The sequence below is a fragment of the Papaver somniferum genome, unplaced genomic scaffold (genome assembly GCF_003573695.1).
Source record: "Papaver somniferum cultivar HN1 unplaced genomic scaffold, ASM357369v1 unplaced-scaffold_150, whole genome shotgun sequence".
In the NCBI taxonomy this organism is placed as follows: Eukaryota; Viridiplantae; Streptophyta; class Magnoliopsida; order Ranunculales; family Papaveraceae; genus Papaver; species Papaver somniferum.
This window is the reverse complement of record NW_020624377.1, coordinates 4748168-4764773: the sequence shown is the minus strand read 5'-3', so window position 1 is coordinate 4764773 and position 16606 is coordinate 4748168. Positions and strand designations below refer to the sequence as shown.

At 37.7% G+C, this 16606-nt stretch overlaps 3 protein-coding genes and 1 long non-coding RNA gene across 6 annotated transcripts; 3 read left to right on the top strand and 1 right to left on the bottom strand.

The window, feature by feature from the left end:
* Nucleotides 1–5352: 5352 nt before the first annotated feature.
* LOC113336004 lies at nt 5353–14800 on the bottom strand. 3 transcript variants are annotated; one of them, XR_003353589.1, is made up of 11 exons: nt 14600–14800; nt 13474–13742; nt 12977–13053; nt 11558–11689; nt 10470–10605; nt 9856–9934; nt 8668–8823; nt 7653–7788; nt 7057–7109; nt 6891–6961; nt 5353–5623 (listed from the first exon to the last, which is right to left on the bottom strand). It is a non-coding gene; the product is annotated as an uncharacterized LOC113336004 (long non-coding RNA). The 3 variants fall into 3 exon arrangements; XR_003353588.1 differs by lacking the exon at nt 5353–5623 and adding an exon at nt 10777–11012 and having other exon boundaries at nt 6824–6961; XR_003353587.1 differs by lacking the exon at nt 5353–5623 and having other exon boundaries at nt 6824–6961.
* On the top strand, nt 6344–8587 carry LOC113336003 (7-deoxyloganetin glucosyltransferase-like). The gene is made up of 2 exons (XM_026581994.1): nt 6344–7359; nt 7469–8587. Exons 1-2 carry the CDS (start codon nt 6858–6860, stop codon nt 8413–8415), a joined length of 1449 nt encoding a protein of 482 aa, XP_026437779.1. The 5' UTR covers nt 6344–6857; the 3' UTR covers nt 8416–8587.
* On the top strand, nt 9322–11417 carry LOC113336002 (7-deoxyloganetin glucosyltransferase-like). Its single transcript, XM_026581993.1, has 2 exons — nt 9322–10176; nt 10286–11417. The coding sequence occupies exons 1-2, from the start codon at nt 9681–9683 to the stop codon at nt 11239–11241; spliced, it is 1452 nt and encodes a 483-aa protein (XP_026437778.1). The 5' UTR covers nt 9322–9680; the 3' UTR covers nt 11242–11417.
* On the top strand, nt 12763–14592 carry LOC113336000 (7-deoxyloganetin glucosyltransferase-like). The gene is made up of 2 exons (XM_026581992.1): nt 12763–13303; nt 13420–14592. Exons 1-2 carry the CDS (start codon nt 12799–12801, stop codon nt 14367–14369), a joined length of 1455 nt encoding a protein of 484 aa, XP_026437777.1. The 5' UTR covers nt 12763–12798; the 3' UTR covers nt 14370–14592.
* Nucleotides 14801–16606: the final 1806 nt, after the last annotated feature.

Genomic DNA, 16606 nt, shown 5'->3' with positions numbered 1-16606 from the left:
CCACGAAAAAAAATCTAACAACTTATATATATGATTTTTAACAAAAAGCACAAAACATAATACTGTATAAGCTAATGATCTCTGAGGTTGTTATGGTTATAAGTATTCCACATAGCTTCGGCTAACTGATCTCTTTTGGTTGTCCACTCAGGTGTTGGTAAAAAATTAATAATTTGCTCCGTCAGATTAATTTCGGCGTCAGAATCCTCGGGTAAGTCTGGTTCATTATCAAATAAGTCTTCTGGATCGACCTCCCTAATATGATTATGGATGATACAACAAGCTATAACTAACTTAACTCGTGTTTTATATGGGAAGAATGTGAAAGTTCTTAGACATGCAAATCTTTTTTTCAATAACCCAAAACACATTTCTATCACATTCCTCAGTGAAAAGTGTCTATAATTATACAACTCTCTAGCATTTTCTGGAGGGCGACCTTGATGATCCTTGAGGTGATAACGGGTTCCACGGTATAATGTTAAGAAACCAGGTGCATTTGGGTAGCCAGCATCACCTAAGTAGTACTTCACTAAAGTAGAAATAAGATATTAGTATTTGACATTGTGTTTTAAATGATGGCAAGAAAAGGTATATAATGCAACAAAAGAGCGACAGTCAAGAAAACATAGTATTTTCCACTAACCAGCTGGGACAGTCAAAGGATGAATTGGATGACTCACAACAGAGTTTAAAACTCTCCCACCATGAGCTGACCCTTCCCATCCAGCTAGAACGTAAGTAAACTTCATGTCAAAAGAAGATACGACAAGCACATTTTGACGTATGTCACTCTTAGATTACGGAACCTTGGTTGATCTTTCGATAACACAGAGGCATGTATGTAAGTACAATCAAGTGCTCCAACAACATCCTTCCATGTTAAACTAACTCATTAGGTAAATTCCAAATAATATCACAAAAAAAACAACAACAACAAAGACAGCACCACAAGTACAAAGTTACCTCAAAGAAATGATGCCATGCATGAGGGCGACTACTGACTGTAGGTGATGATCTATGATTGGCAGGTTTTAAAAGACCTGCCTGAAGTTTAATTACTGTGTCCAATATCTCATTAAAACAACGACTAATCATTTCCCCTGAACGTATAAAATCGAACGTAAAGTGTCGGTTCTTAGTGTCATGGCCAATAACAAGGAGTAACATTGCAACTTTCTCTCAGCTTTTACATATTTTGAGTCACACAAGCCCTTCGCAACTAAACTTTCACATAATGTGACAAAAGGGGCTTTGTACATTCTTAGTTCATTATGACAATGCCTATCACTCCCCTTATATAATCTTGCTAAATAACACTCTCTTTCAATATTTAATTAGATCCACTAGTGGTTCATCTGCAATAAATAGAGGTTGGTGTTCCATTTCCAAACAAACCGCAAAAACGGCCATACATACTACATACAATACTCCCTCATCATCATCTCTGCTATTATCCCAATCGACCATGCTAAAACTGATGGACAATCTTATAACTAACATAGACATATGAAAATAAAAAACCACAAATCAATAAAGTGCATGCAAACCCATATAACAAATTATACACAAATTACAAACACAAGTAATCATATTCACAATTAAAGCAACAAGTAGATCAAATTTATAATTATACGGCACAACAAGTAGTATTGATTCATAATAAAAATGTAGGGTTTGACATATCCATCAAAAAAGAAATAGATCAACTCATAATTGTACAGCAAAACAAGTAAGTAGTATGTAAAATTTAGTTACTGCAGAGTCCTACTCTAATCTCATTTCGAGACTCAAAAGGAGATTGAACAAGACCGACAACTAATTAAACGCAATAGGAGTTCATGACCCGAATATGAAACATAAAAAATGCAACCCATCCAATAAGATCAAGTAAAGGCTTTGGATCAAAGCTAATATCATCATAATTAAAGACCGATCGAACATAAAACACAAATTCATCAATACATATACATCTCGCACCCCAGTTAAACATCTTGTTGATTATCAATTTTTTTTTACTAGTTTATATAGGAACCCAAAAGTTTGGTCTTTACTAATCCTTAGAGCGTCCACAATGTACGACTAAACCCAAATATAGTGTCCAGTTGATAGGTGTAGTGGGACGGACCATCGATCAAAATTTGATCAAAGACTAAATTCCGGACCAAATTTGGTCTGCGACCAAGACCAAACCCAAATATAGTCGGGCGTTTATATAGTCCACGCCCCATAACCAGGCGGACGTATAGTCCACGCCCCACACCAGGCGGACGTATAGTCCACGCCCCACACCAGCCGAACGTATAATGCACGCCCGTCTTTTTCTTTATCTTTTGTGTGGGGCGGGCTTAATACCTCCGCCCCACTCTTTACAAACTTCAAATGCATGGGGCGGGCATAATACCTCCGCCCCACTTTTTTTCCTTTTTTTTATTTTTTTTTTCTACACCGGGCGAACGTATACTCCCCGCCCCACACCAGGCGTTGGTATATTCTACGCCCCACACCAGGCGTTGGTATAATATCCGTCTGACCAAATTTAGTTTTTCCACCGTAGGGTCACACACCAGATTAAACCCAAAATTTGGTCTTTTTTTTCCTCTTTGGTCTTTGGTTATACTCGCACCAGTGCAGTTGCTCTTAGAAGAAGAAAAATTTAGGGTTTTGTAGATCAATCAAACAAGGAAAAATACCACTATACAAGAGAAAGAACGACAACGATTTACTCATAGATGAAGGTGAAAAGATGAGGAAAAAATTGAGAGTTACCCATATTTGGATCTAGAGCTTTATCGCTTTGGCGGAGTTTTTCACGAAGAGGAGAAAGAAATGGAAAAGGAAGAGAGAAGGACGAAAAATTGCTTTTTATATGGGTGGAAAATAAATAGTGGAACTCGAATTCTGAGGGATACCCTGTCAACTTCTTTTCCACGGAATAAAGGAGAACAAACTGACGGGAAATTGAAATCCTTCCTAAAATATTTATGCCAACCAGTGTTAAAGTAAAGTACCTACTCCAACTACCTCCCCCAACTCTACTCCACCCTCAAATCCATCTATGCCAAACACATATTAGTCTGAAATGAAAAGTTTATTAATTTGAAATGTTATCGTAGTATACTTAAATAAGTTTCAATCATTAACTTTATATTGAATAAAAAAAACTACAAACAAATTAACAATTAAATGGTACCCCCACCCGCTCTTCCATACTCTGTCAAAGATTCACTCTCAGATCTTCTCTTAAATTGTCATATAAATTCTGGTTCTAAATGTAATTATTCACTTACCCATAATTCTTGCAGACAAGTCTCTTTGTGGTTGAATTTCAGGCATCAGATCTTCATCTTCATAGTTAGTTCACTCCTTATGGCGACGGGTTTCTTGAATTACCATGTTCGACCCAATCTTGATATTGAGGGAATGGACCTTTTCTCGAAAAACTCCGGATGTGCGAGAAGCTCTGAGATTCAATCCTACACAAATTTTCCGCCCTGACTTCGGGTGAGACGACAGTCTATCCATGTCATTGCCTGCTGGTCGTTTCTCGTAGGGCGCTAGGTTCCACCACAGGTTTCGAAGGTTAACAAAGTCGCTCGCTCATTCTCTTGGTATAGAGAATTATACAAGTGAGCATAGCCTTGTGCATTTCACAAGGACTTAAACCACGATATGGCTCACAAATGATAGCAAATTTCATCTTCAAAATTCCAAAAGCGCGTTCCACATCCTTCCTCAAAGCAATTTGGCGCTCGTTAAAATGTCGGTATGAATGGCCCAATGCATAAACAGGTGGATGACGGTAACATTGAACCAAAGTTGACCATTTTGGATAGATACCATCCATAAGATAATACCCATGAGTGTACTGATGGATGTTGATTGTAAAAGGGACTTGGGGACAAATTCCATACTTTAGATCTTCAAACAAGACGACTTGTGCAAAACATTAATGGCATTTTGTGAACCTGGAAGATAAAAAAGAAGTGCCATATCCAACGATCATAAGAAGCAGCAGCTTCAAGGATAACGGTTGGTTTCGGGTAATGACCCTTATATTGACCAGACCAATAAACAGGGAATCCATGCCATACCCAATGCATGCAATCAAGACTACCTAGCATTCCTGGGATCCCCTTTCCTCATTCTCCCTTAATATTTGTGTAACATCTTCCTTAGTTGGTTTTCGTAAATATGTTGGACCAAAGTGATTAATCATAACTTCACAAAACAATGAAAGGTAACTGAATGAAAGTTGTTTTACCCATATGAAGGTACACATCGTTCGCATCCCTGGTTTGCCATGACATAAAATCCTTAAAGCCGAAGTAACTTTTTGTTTAGGACCATGACCTCTAATATTTAGTGCATCAAACTGATAATTAAATTGAGGTTCTACTAGAAAAAGCTCTTCAATAATCTTTCTCACCATGTTCTGAGGCATGCGGAATCGACCTTGGAAAGTTTGATCAGAGTACACACAATTAGGAAGGAAATAATCGTGCATCAGCTTCTGGTGGTAAAATTCCCTCCCTCGATACTATATCTTGTTGAGTATACTTCTTTTGGCTCTGGAACTCTAGGTATTTGACCCAAATGTACGAACATCAAAGTGTCGATTAGTTGTTTATCTTAAGCTTCCTCATCATCAAGTCGTTGCAACCCCTGTTGATGTATTTCTTGCTGTAACCCAATCCAATTCATAATAAAATTTCTCTCTTCATTGGGTCTCGCCATAAATGATTATGAAATTTAAAATTGAGAATATAGATAGAGAAAATGGTAAAAATATATGTAGAACTAAGTGTGACTAATTTGAAGAAGTGCAAGGACGTATATATAGTAAAGCGTGTGATGAAGTCTATGACGATAGCTATATTCACAATATCGCCAACGCTGTTGATAATAACCGATAGTAATTCTATCGTTCAGTGATTTTCCATAGTAGCGCAGTTCATTTGTCATGCCCACCTGGTATCAAACTTTATTTCTTTAACATGTGCATATGAATAGGCCTTAAGGTTTCATTAATTTAATGGGTGCCGATGGCTGGGTCGTCCGAGAGCCTCGGCTTCAACGATGCTTGCTTGGCCATGTTTTCAGCCGGCTGTGTTAGCTCTTTAGCAATTGTGATTTTTTCCATAATTTAATTGAATCCAGAGATCTACCCCGATAGAGACAGTGAAATGGACCGTTTCCCCAACTTGTGGTCTAACACGTAGTGGATTTAGGGTGGGTTCCCTCCTTATTGTCTCCGTTGGAAGGGACCGCGATTTAATTATGGAAGTCCCAAAAATTCTTAAATTTTACCCCTTATATTTCAGTTCTTTGTGTGGTGCCACTTTACTTTTGAAAAAAATGTGATTACACTTCCAAAAACAGCAAAGACACGTGGGAAAACTGGGGTCCCACTTTCACTATTTGTGTCTGTTCTGTGTAGTCTGATTGGATGGTCTGTCATCCGCTTTCACTATTTTTGCTAAATGCCTAAACTTCGATACCATCTGCGCGAACATAAAAGTCAAACCTTTTTGACTAACTGACGCCGGAGAAATCATCCGGTATGGGTAGGACGGTGAGACTTTTCATATCTTCATTTTACATCTTCAACAAGCCAATCAACCTAAAACAGCATGAGAATCATAAGATTCGTAGCTAAACATAAAACAGTTGAGGAATTTAATTCAAAATGCGACTCTTTCTGGTCCAATGGATACTGGATTGTTAGTGACTGTGGTACCAACCCTATTGTGCCCAACCCCCAAATAATAACTCAAGAATAAGGGCCCGATGCTGCTGTAGTTGTCACCAGTAATGCATACACCGTTATAGATATTCTAGTGTGACCACATTAGATATGTTTCCGGAAAGTTGTAATCAGATTCTTTTTGATGGAGAAAAGTGGACTATGCTAAGAAGGATGTACAGTATTAGAAGTACAGCAAACCAGAAAAATAGGCTTGCAACAGGAAGAAATTAATGACAAGAAGAAGCCAGAAGTCTGAACTGAAATGAACACTATACAGAAAGCAATCATGCTTTCCAGTCCTGCTTAAAATTCTTGATACAGAACAAACAATGAATTACCCAAGTCCGTTGAAAAAATGAAGAAAAAAAAGAAACACTATACTTTAAACTAAATTGCAGGATTTGATTTGCGGAGTTCCAGAAATCCAAAATGCTCAAGCTACCTAATATTACAATGTGGCTCTAAATATTACGGCCTCAAAACAGTTCACTTTAGATATTTCCATGTCGGGATCACTCATAAAATGCTATTCATTTGACGCTCATAGAACCAATAAAAAACTACCCTTCAGGCTTTAAAGTGAAAAACATTAAGAGAACTCGATCAATTACAAAACCGAAAAGCAACACAACAAGCCCTTGCAATTTCATATATTTCTGCAAGATGGATCTAACTGCTCACGGTCTAATAGACATCACAATCCCATGAACAAAAGAATCACAAGATTGCACATTTACTCCTAATTACAGCATGGTTTAAATTGCCACTCTCAATACATTAAAACGAGAATAGGTTCGCCCCGCTATAAACAACATAAGTACAGATTAAGAAAGGACTCTAAAACTATCGATGCGATGCAAGATCGTTTATCTATCAATACATGTTTAATTATACTATCCTTCAGAGCTTCACTAATGGTTTTCGTCGTAATGTTCTACGAGAGATTGTTTACATGGCTGAAAGATATCCACAACAAAAAAGTTGTGGTATACCTGAAATACACGACAGCCTACTGTTTTCCTATAAAAATGCTAAAGATAGCAGTAATCTCCCCAACACTACAGAGAGAGAGAGAGACTGAGAGACTGAGAGACAAAGATTAAACAGCATGGAGAAGATTCATGTGGTTTGCATACCATACCCAGTTCAGAGCCACATAAGCTCCATGATGAAGCTAGCAAAGATTCTTCATTTCAGAGGCTTTCAAATAACCTTTGTAAACACAGAATTCAATCATCAACGTTTACTAAATGCAAGAGGGCCAGATTCGCTTAAAGGCTTAGCTGATTTTCGTTTCGTAACAATACCTGACGGTCTTCCACCACCAAGCAATCCAAATGCCAGCCAAGATATCCCAACCCTGTCCATGTCAACAAAAAAGAACTGCTTAGAACCTTTTCGAAATCTTATTCATAGACTAAACGATACTGCATCTTCAAATGTCCCTCCTGTGACTTGTATCGTTTCTGATGGTTGTATGAGCTTCACTCTACAAGCTGCTAAAGAGTTTGGAATTCCAAATATGTTATACTGGCCAATCAGCTTTTGTGCCTTCGTTTGTTTTCTGCACTTTCCTAATCTCGTCCAAAAAGGTCTTACTCCACTCAAAGGTACGCAGAGTCAATAGAAAACTGGTACTGAATATCTATCAACATTTATATACTTAAATGACTACATGTATAGTATTTTGAACTTTTTGAAGTGTTGTCTAAACTGCAGATGAGAATTACCTAACAAACGGATATCTAGAGACGCTAGTTGACTGGATACCAGGTATAAAAGATGTAAGATTTCGAGATTTACCTAGCAATTTTCGAACTACCTATCCTAATGATGACATGGTCGATTTTTTAATACGAGAAACTAGAAGAACTTATGATGCTACAGCCTTGATTTTCAATACCTTTGATGCCCTGGAGATGGAGGCTTTGGATGCAGTCAAGTCTCAGTTGCCACTACCTCCTGTTTACGCCATTGGTCCACTTCATGTGCTTCTTAATCGGATTCCTTTAAGTGAGTCACTATCTCTTGGATCAAACCTATGGAAAGAAGATACAAAGTGTTTAAAATGGCTGGATTCCAAAGAACCTAACTCGGTCGTGTATGTGAATTTCGGCAGCATCACAGTTACGACAACTCAACAACTCATTGAATTCGCATGGGGACTGGCCAACAGTAAGCATAATTTTTTGTGGATCATAAGGCCTGATCTGGTAGTTGGTGAGTTGGCTTCGTTACCAGCTGAGTTTATAGAAGAAACTAAAGAAAGAGGACTACTAGTAAGCTGGTGCCCACAAGAAGATGTCCTAAATCACCCATCCATAGCTGTATTCTTGACACACTGTGGATGGAATTCAACTCTTGAAAGCTTGAGTTGTGGGGTCCCTATGATCTGCTGGCCGTTTTTCGGGGACCAGCAAACAAATTGCAGGTACTTGTGTAACCACTGGGGAGTCGGTATGGAGATCGATAGCAATGTTGAGAGATATGAAGTTGAGAGGCTAGTGAGAGAGTTAATGGAAGGAGAGGAAGGTAAGAATATGAAGAAGAGAGCCTTGAACTGGAAAAAGAAAGCGGAAGAAGCCACCTCACCTGGTGGTTCCTCTTATGTTACTATTGATAAGATTGTAAGCGAAATACTTGCTAGCAAAATTACAGACCAATAAACCAAATGATTATCCAGGCTAAGGTAGAATGAAACACACAGCTAGCTGAGTATTCTTATTTACGTTCTCCATTCTGGTAAAATTTCTCAGGAAATATGTAATTTACTAAGTATGAGTGTCAAATTTGAAATTTGTGAAGTCTAATAAGATTGTTAATCAGCACTTGTGTTTAACTGATGAATACTATTCTAGTTTTCGGCATTTAGAAACATAAATTAAGTCTGATACTTGAAAGATAATCAATCAACTTACATGAATAAGCCAAAGCTTCTTTTTGTTGATATTGCAGTACCAGCAGCAACTCCATTACTTGTCTAGCCACATGCATTATTTAAGATTCCCACTCCAGTTGATGGGATATATTAGAAGAGATGAAATCGATAAGGTGGAGATTGAGACTAGAACCATCTGAAAAATGTGTTCAAAAAGAGAAATTAGTAGGGTTTAAGGATTTAGCATATTAGGGGAAAATCTAATGAACAAGAACACCTAAAGAATAAATAGTTCAGACCATAAATATTGTTTTTAATATTCCTAACCTATATGTCACAGACAGACTGGTAGGTGCATCAATATGTTGGAACCTATTTTGGGATAAACAAAAAATATAACAAACCTAGATTGGGACCTGTGAGTTCCAAAATAGGCCAAACTTTTTCCCTCTCATGTATACTAGACATAGATTTAGAGTCTTCAGACCATTACCATAAAACTTAATGGCCCAAACTACTTTGGGTAACTTCGTCGACATTCCCTAGGCTATTTCTTAACACACCCACATGCATAGAGATTAGACTTTTACGAGGCCCGAGTTGACTGTTCCTGCACAAAGCACTAAGCCACTACGGCACATGCTTTCACATGATTTAAAATGAACATACACTAATCATAAAAAAAAATCTCAGTTTAGTTACTTATTATGGTATAATAAATTTTCATTTAGCATATAAAAAATGAACCATGAACCTCCCACTCACAACATACGATCCTCAAAAATCACAGTTACAGCTACTTGTGTTCTTCAAAAACGACAAGAAAAAGCAATCGGGTTTTCATTAGATATTTAAATATTCTACCTAGTAGTGGTTCCATTATCGTGGTGCCTTCAATAGTTGACCTTAAATGATGTCAAAGTGTTCTTGCATCTCAAGTATTTTGTTCTATATTGAAGGTAGAGACGCCTAGACTAAGAGTCAGCTGTACCATCTTCAGAAGTTCCTTAATTTTACAACATTTTACAACAGATAGAACCAAAGTGAAGAAATATGGAGAAGATTCACGTGGTTTTCATCCCCTTACCATTTCAGAGTCACATAAGTTCCATGATGAAGCTAGCAAAAATTCTTCATTTCAGAGGGGTTTACGTAACATTTGTAAACACAGAATTCAATCATCAACGTTTACTCTCTTCAAGGGGGCCAGATTCAATGGAAGGTTTACCTGATTTTCGTTTCGAAACAATTCCTGACGGTCTTCCACCACCAACCGATTCAAATGCTACCCAAGATGTCATACCACTCTGCATTTCCACACAAACGAACTGCTTAGGACCTTTTCGCAGTCTTATCTACAGACTAAACAATGCCACAAATGTCCCTCCTGTGAGTTGTATTGTTGCTGATGGTTGTATGAGCTTTACTCTAGAAACTGCGAAAGAGTTCGGAATCCAAGTTATGTTGTACTGGCCAATTAGCTTTTCTGCCTTCGTTTGTATTATGCACTTTCCTAATCTCATCCAAAGAGGTCTTGCTCCACCCAAAGGTAAGGATAACTAATATAAACTGGTATTGAAAATCTATCAACATTTTTTATACCTCATCAACTATATTTTTGTAGTATTTTGAACTTTTTGATGTATTCTGAACTGCAGATGAAAGTTACCTAACAGATGGGTACATGGATACACCAATTGATTGTATACCTGGTATAAAAGATATTAGGTTTAGAGATTTACCAAGTAGTATCCGGACTACCGACCCTAATGATCCCATGCTTGGTTTTATAAAGCGAGAAACTGGAAGAACTTACGATGCTACAGCCTTGATTTTCAATACCTTTGATACCTTGGAGATGGAGGTTCTAGATGCACTCAAGTCTCAGCTGCCACTGCCCCCAATTTACACCATTGGTCCTCTTCATTTACTCCTCAATCGGATTCCTTTAAGTGAGTCGCAATCTCTTGGATCAAATCTGTGGAAAGAAGATACAGAGTGCTTGAAATGGCTTGATTCCAAAGAACCTAACTCGGTCGTGTATATTAATTTTGGCAGCATCACTGTTATGACAACACAACAACTCGTCGAATTCGCATGGGGACTAGCCAACAGTAAGTATAATTTCTTATGGATCATAAGACCTGACCTGGTAATTGGTGAGTCGGCTACGTTGCCAGCTGAGTTTACAAACGAAACTAAAGAAAGGGGACTACTAGCAAGTTGGTGCCCGCAAGAGGATGTCCTGAATCACCCGTCGATAGCTGTATTCTTAACGCACTGTGGTTGGAATTCTACTCTCGAAAGCTTGAGCTGTGGGGTTCCTTTGCTCTGTTGGCCGTTTTATGGAGACCAACAAACAAACTGCAGGTACTCATGTAATCACTGGGGAGTTGGTATGGAGATAGACAGCAATGTTGAGAGAGATGAAATTGAGAGGTTAGTGAGAGAGTTGATGGAAGGAGAGAAAGGTAAAAAAATGAAGAAAAAAGCCTTGGAGTGGAAGAAGAAAGCGGAGGAAGCCACTTCGCCGGGCGGTTCTACTTGCGTTACTATAGACAGGATCGTAAGCGAAATATTTGGTAGCAAAATTTCAGGCCAAGCAACCAAATGATTGCAGGGGCTCAGGTGGAATTACAGATACAAGTAGCTAAGCGTTCCTATTTACTTAACTAAATGTAAAATTTAACGAAAGAGCACATTCTGCATTCTGGAAAATTTTATCAGGAAGTATGTAAATTACAAGTATGAGTGCAGTCAAATCTGTGAAATCTATTAAGACTTATCTAATCAGCATTTGTGTCATATCTGTGAAGTCTTATAAGCTTGTTGATCAGCATTTGTGTTCAACTTGTGCATAATATTCTAGTTTTCGGGATTTAGAAACATAAAATTAAGTGTTTTACTTATAAGATAATCAATCAACTTACATGAATAAGCCAAAATTTGATAAGTAGTGGAGTTCTCCCACCCACATACTTCACTTAAAATTCTCCTTCCTGGAATTGATGGAAGCATCTATGTAAGAAAACTTTGAAGCATGGCAGAAATTTGATATAAACCTGAGATGAAAAGACTGAGATTAGAACCATCTGAAAACTGTGTTTAGAAAGAGAAAATGTTAGAACTGTAGTTTTAATTTAGGGCATGATAGTGCTATGTAAGAAAACTTTGAAGCATGGCAGAAATTTACATTAGCTATGCGACTGAAAATTGTTGCAGCATAATATAGCATACATACAGCCAAAAATGCTTCACATCAAATTTATGCTACAAAAGATTCCTAGGATAGATGATGTGGCATAACGTTATTGACCACAGAACAACCAAATAACTGGGCCGATTGATATAACAGTCAAACTTGAGCATTTAAATGTTTTGTGCATTGGTGATTCGTCTTGCAATGCTAGGACGTGCTATCCTAGTTTGTGATGGGATTCTTCCCTATGAAAAGGAATAAAAACTACTATTTCAAATTTTCAAAAAAACGACTCATTTTAGTGGCGTACTTGTTTCCTGCAAAACAAAATAAATTTTCAATCACTGTGTATGCAACAGAAAACACCTAACAACATTAGATAGTGAATACGTATATATTAATGTTAATACACATACCCGTCTCAAACCTACAGTTTATAGAACATCAAACCAATACTTGCAAATATTTTTAATTTGTTTTTTTTTGTTTTTTTTTTTTTGAAGCAGTTTTGTTGATCTTATTCAGGAAATATTGTCTAGAAAAGGAGATATTTGTCAAATCGACTTCCACTGTATTTAAAACTGGCAAATAGCTAACATGTACCAGCAATAAACTGAAAGCTCATTAGACCAGAGATACTGAGAACTAAGTCAGTAGTCAAAAGTCAAAATGCACGACTCTAATGATCGATTGAGTATAATATCTTCTGACAGGTTTGTTTATTTCTGGCTGTGCCACTTGCTTCCTTTTCAATTATTGCCAATTTTCGTCATAAATATCCTCTAACGGGACCACTCCGCATTTGTAGTTTTCCTGATTTGGATGTTCTATTGGACTTGCTTACATGGTTGAAAAGATATCTACAACCAGTGTTTTTGTTTACCTGAAATACATATATAACAACCTAATGTTTTTCTATAAGGATGCGTTAAGATAGCAGCAATCTTCCCTTCACACAATCACACACAAAAAATGGAGAAGAAGATTCACGTGGTTTGCATCGCCTTACCATTTCAGAGCCACATAAGCTCCATGATGAGGCTAGCAAAGATTCTTCATTTCAAAGGCTTTCAAATAACCTTTGTAAACACAGAATTCAATCATCAACGTTTACTAAATGCAAGGGGGTCAGATTCACTAATAGGCTTACCTGATTTTCGTTTCGAAACCATTCCTGACGGCCTTCCACCACCAACCCATCCAAATGCCAGCCAAGATCTCCTAACCCTGTGCATGTCAACACAAAAGAACTGCTTAGAACCTTTTCAAAATCTTATGCATAGACTAAGCAATACTAAACATTCAAATGTCCCTCCTGTGAGTTGTATCATTTCTGATGGTTGTATGAGCTTCACTCTAGAAGCTGCTAAAGAGTTTGGAATTCCAATTTTCTTATACTGGCCCGTCAGCTTTAGCGCCTTTGTTTGTGTTCTGCAATTTGGTAATCTCATCCAAAGAGGTCTTGTTCCACTCAAAGGTATGCAAAATCAATATACATATTTTAAAACATGTACTGAGAATCTGTCAACATTTATATACTTCATCGATTATAGTATAATATTTTGAACTTTTAAAGTATTGTCTGAACTACAGATGAAAGTTACCTAACAAATGGATACATGGAGAATACAGTAATTGATTGGATACCTGGTATGGAAGATATCAGATTCAAAGATTTACTCAGCTATGTTCGGACAACCGATCCTGATGATGCCCTGTTCGATTTTTTTAGGCGAGAAGCTGAAAGAAACACCGGTGCTACAGCCTTGATTTTCAATACCTTCAACGCCCTGGAGATGGAGGTTTTGGATGCACTCAAGTCTCAGTTGCCACTGCCGCCTGTTTACGCCGTTGGTCCTCTTCATTTACTCCTCAATCAGTTTCCTTTAAGCGAGTCGCAATCTCTTGGATCAAATCTGTGGAAAGAAGATACAGAGTGCTTGAAATGGCTTGATCTGAAAGAACCTAACTCAGTCATGTATGTTAATTTCGGCAGCATCACTGTTATGACAACTCAACAACTCGTCGAATTCGCATGGGGACTAGCCAACAGTAACCATAATTTCTTATGGATCATTAGACCTGATATAGTAGTTGGTGAGTTGGCTTCGTTGCTAGCTGAGTTTACAGAAGAAACTAAAGATAGAGGACTACTAGCAAGTTGGTGCCCGCAAGAAGATGTCCTGCATCATGCATCAATAGCTGGATTCTTGACACACTGTGGTTGGAATTCAACTCTCGAAAGCTTGAGCTGTGGGGTTCCTATGCTCTGTTGGCCGTTTTTGGGGGATCAACAACCAAATTGCAGGTACTTATGCAAGAACTGGGAAGTCGGTATGGAAATCGATAGCAATGTTGAGAGAGATGAAGTTGAGAGGTTAGGGAGAGAGTTAATGGATGGAGAGAAAGGTAAGAAGATGAAGAAAAAAGTCATGGAGTGGAAGAAGAAAGCGGAGGAGGCCACCTCACCTGGCGGTTCCTCTTATGTTACTATAGACAAGATTGTAAGCGAAATACTTCATAGCAAAATCACAGACCAATAAACCCAATAATCGTCGAATTCAGAAAGAATTGAACATCAACTAGCTGAGAATTCCTATTCACATTCTCAGTAAAATTTATCAGGAAATACGCAATTTACAAGTCCGAGTATCAAATTTGTGAAGCAGATTGTTAATCAGCATGTATGTTGAATTTGTGAGTAGTATTCTAATTTTCGGCATCTAGTAGAAACATAAATTGAAGTGTTAGAAAAAAAATTCAATCAACTTACATGAATCACCCAAAATTGAATGAGTAGTCGAGTTCTTTCTGTTGATATTGTAGTACCGGCAGCAACTCCATTACTTGTCTAGCCACATGCTTTACTTAAAATTCCCCATCCTGGAATTGATGCAATATCTTAGAAGAGAAGAGTGAGATTGGAACCATCTGAAAACTGTGTTTAGAAAGAGAAGTTAGGGTTTTTAGCATTTGAGGGGGAAGATCTGAAAGATGAATTTTTTTGAGAGCAAAGCTTAAAAACAGTAACTTGCTATTTTTGGCCCTGTTGTGTGGGGCTGGGCCCTTGTAAATGTGATCCTATTTTTTCTTTTTATTCTTCTTTTTTGGGCTATCATCGTAGAAATCCAAAGGTTTCGAGTTTGCCTGGCTGAAGGAAAAGGTTTGAGTTTTCCTATATAAATAACCTGCCGTTTTTAGGGGCCACTCAAAAAGATTTAGGGGCCATCAATTTATACCCAGCCAAAGACTCTAGTTAAGGGTACCCTATATGATATTGAAGTTACATAAATGCCCTTCTGGTAAAACTGTATAAAAACCAAATCAAAAACAATTCTACTCATTCCAACTCTTCTTCTTCCAGTTTCATATTATCTTCCGATTGTGGAAGAAAAAAAAATTTCCTCGTTCAACCGAAACATCGCCGCGAATCGTAAAATCAAAACATCGTCGATTCGATTATAAAACAATGGATAAGAGAAATGAAACCCACAGACCTAGAACCAAAAATGTTGCTCGGGGTATCGATCCAAACATTGGAATTTTAGCAAGAAATAAAGAAATTCTTGCTTCAAATGAAGAAGAACGCGAAGAACGCGAAGAACAAGTACCCGGCAATGTAGTCGGTGGTGGCGATTCCGAGACTCAAACACTTCGTCAACTTCAAATGGCCCCAATTAGGTAAGAATCTATCATTTTTGGGGTTTATTTCGCTTTAATTCGTCGAATCGAGAAAAAAAATTTCTAGAGTTTTCGGTTATTTATCCAGATTCGGACGATATGCATGCTCATTTACTTCCGAATGTAGTCGTGTTCTTCATTTTTCAAGAACATCGACAGTATTCGGGAGAAAGATTTGATGATTATCTGCCGAATATTGGTGGCCATATCTTCCTGGATACAAACTTCTAATAATCGGTAGTTTAATGAATTTTTTGGCTACCGAATATATTTAAGTAGACACAAAGTATTCGGAAGAACACTCACTACCGAATGTATATATTGAAAAAATCTCAAAATTTATGATATAGGAAAAATCCCATTTTGGGGCCAGTATTTATTCGGAAGACAATATAATGTTTTATACCTCCGATTGTGTAGGATAAAATTTTAGAGTTTCTGAACTCCAGTTGATGAATATTCGGTTGTAAACGTGTTTAGTTATATTCCGATTGTTTTTCATTCGAAAAAAATATGTGTCTTCTTACTTCCGAATTTGTACATTCGGGTTATAGAGGTGCACTTTTTCTTCCGATTGTGTAGGATGAAAAATTTACAGCTTCTGAACTCCAATTGATGTATATTCGGTTGCAAATATGTTTAGTTAGCTTCCGATTGTTTTGTATTCGGGAACAATATGTGTCTTCTTACGTCCGAATGTGTACATTCGGGTTATATTTCCATACTTTGTCTTCCGATTGTATAGTTTGTAAATATTGTTCCTTTCTTTGTTGTTTAGACAAAGTCGAGAAGGGAGGAAGAAAGTGACAGCTAGTGCTAGGAGGGAAAGGAGTGCCAAAGATAATTCAGGTGCTCAACAAAGCGAACAAGAACAAAGCAGTCAACAAGGAGTGCAACCAACTGTTGAACAACAAGGAAGTGAACAAGGGGTGCGACCAAGTGTTGAACAAGCCGTTCAACAAAGTGCAGGACCAAGTGTTGAACCAGTTGATCCAGTGGCAAGAGTAGAAGAAGAAGGACAACCAAGTGGTACCCAAAAAGCCAAAAAAGGAAAAGATGTTGTAAGGAAGGATATTGCTAAGAAAGCATCACATCTTGT